Raw genomic sequence first — 2,336 nt, forward strand, 5'->3', positions numbered from 1 at the left:
ATTTTTTATAAAAAATAAAATAATTTTTAAAATTTTTTTTTTTTTTTTTTTTTTACAAATGTCTTTCCATCCTTTTCCAGTTCTTACCGGGTCCGTCAGCATGGTCCGCAGGTGTGAGGCCAGCGCGAGCACGGCCAGCGAGTTGAAGAAGGCCCCGTTCAGGAGCGTGTACCAGAAGTTTTTCGCGGGCAGGAGCATGACAAAGTTGACCACAAACTCGGCGTACAGCACCAGGAACCAGGTCATGGTGGCACACACCATACCACAGCTGTCCTGAATGAACCACATGGGGCGGTTCCCTGCGCCGTGGCCCCCGTGATGTGGCCCAACAATCACTCCGGCCGCCAGGCTCCCTGACTCCACATCTGTACCTGAGGACAGCAGCGGGTGGTGCTGCTCCATGTCTCGCAGTCGGTGGTTTGAAGACTGCATCATGCTCTAGAAAAGAAAAGAGAACGCAGGTGAGTGTGATGGAGGTGACAGGAAGGTAAGGAGTGATGAGGATGATGTGGGGCAGCAACGATAAAAGGGAAGGTCTGTAAAATAGTGTAAAAAAGTGTTGAGGCAGTAACTCTGTCCAAAAGACAGGGGGCTGAACTAGAGGAGGCAGGGATCAAGACTGATCAGAATGGACAGTGTGACGTCAACAGCAGACCAGAGGAACTGCTACGGTCGAACGGTTTGACAATATAGTTGTCGAGGAGAGGAGAGGAGAGTCGGTGGATCTACTGACACCAGGCGGGAGGAAAAGAACAGATTTAAGAACGTAGTGAGGAAGGATATTTAGAGGTTCATAATAAAAGGTGAGGTTTTGGACAGGGTCTGATGAAACATGGAAACATCGCTACACTCTTAGCTGAGATTAAATATGTTTCTTTCTTTCATCCAGGCAGTTGTCAAAAACACGAGAGATATTAAAGGTTTTGTCTTCTGTGTTCACGTCAAGGTCACAGCGATGACCACGTCCGGGGTTTCAAGATAAATCAATGGCCAACTCGCTCCCTTTAGGAAACTGAACCTGCAGCTCCTAAATCAATGTGCATGAAGCCAACGGCCTAATAATAATCTGGAGACCCAGTTAGCTGCTGCTGGCAGTCGGAACTGACATTAATCAACAACACAACAGACAAAACACAACGATCCCAGATCACACCAACGGATGAAGTTCAGAAATACATTTTCATTGACTCTTCTAGAAAAGATAAAACGTTTGATACGTCGCCACAACTTTGGTATAAACAACATGTTGATGTGCTGTGATTGGTGAGTTTAACTTTCTAACTTAGTCCAGATTAAACATGTGCGACATATCAGATATCAAAGTATATTGTTTTGTAGTGAAGCTTCAGAAAACCCACTGTGTTTTGTCAACATTTTCCAGCAATGAAACCCAAGGACCAGTGATGTTTGGAATTCAAACTTCTTCAGTAAAACCACCATCTAAAAACAGTAAACATGAGGCTGTCATTCAGACAGACGACCACTACAAAAAAAAAAATCTTACTTTCATTTTTAATTTGGTTTTCCCTCCAGCCACAGGCCACACCTCTTACTGTAAGAACAACTGAAATTTGAATGGAGCTTTGAATTGTTTTTTTTAAAACACAGGCTGGAAATTTGCATCAAGAAAAAAAAACAACAAAACTGGGGGGATTTTTATGAGCAGACATGGACCACGGTCCTGCATCAAGCAAAGAGACTTTTCTTGAGTCTCTTTCTGATATGAATAAGTAGAAATGGACTCACGTGATAAACGAGAGTGACACCAACAGAGCAACAGAAAATTTATAAAACAAAGCTCATGGAAAAATGTGACAAATCATGTTTTTACAACATGTTCAACCATAACATGTTTTTTTCTTCCCAACATCACTAACTTTGTTTCATTGAAACAAACTAAAATTAGGATTGTTCTTGAGAGGGTGACTCCCTTCCCCCCACCTCACCCGCCCACATCCCTCAGCTTCTCCCTAATTCACGTGATTGATTTCTGGGTAGTCAATAAAAGGCGGGGTCTATTAAAACCACAGCAGCAGCTGCTGTTCCAGCTGCCTGCCCTTCCAGTCAGAGGGCACAAACCACCACCATCACCACCATCATCTCACTTGTTTTCTGTGATACACAGAGAGAGAGAGAAAAACCAGCAGTCACTTCAGTGTCACTCTGCCCGGCGTCAGTGTTTGTGCTGCTGGACTTCACTGCAGAGTCAGCCCTTGACAAGTGTCAACAAAAGAAACTGTGAGAGATGCTGATTGGACCACGATGATTCACAGTCTCATATATATATATATATATATATATATAGTCACACTCACCACTTTTTTACTATACAACAC

General features: G+C 43.4%; 1 protein-coding gene across 1 annotated transcript in view; it reads right to left on the minus strand.

Annotated features, from left to right (window-relative positions):
* Positions 1-468, minus strand: part of zdhhc7 (zDHHC palmitoyltransferase 7) — a 5,406-nt gene extending 4,938 nt beyond the window's left edge. The window contains exon 1 of the mRNA XM_008310857.3: positions 88-468. Coding sequence (XP_008309079.1) covers positions 88-435 — 348 coding nt within the window. The 5' untranslated portion in view covers positions 436-468. The remainder of the gene's footprint in view (positions 1-87) is intronic.
* Positions 469-2,336: the final 1,868 nt, after the last annotated feature.

The sequence above is a fragment of the Cynoglossus semilaevis genome, chromosome 5 (assembly GCF_000523025.1).
Source record: "Cynoglossus semilaevis isolate Cse_v1.0 chromosome 5, Cse_v1.0, whole genome shotgun sequence".
NCBI classification, from domain to species: domain Eukaryota; kingdom Metazoa; phylum Chordata; class Actinopteri; order Pleuronectiformes; family Cynoglossidae; genus Cynoglossus; species Cynoglossus semilaevis.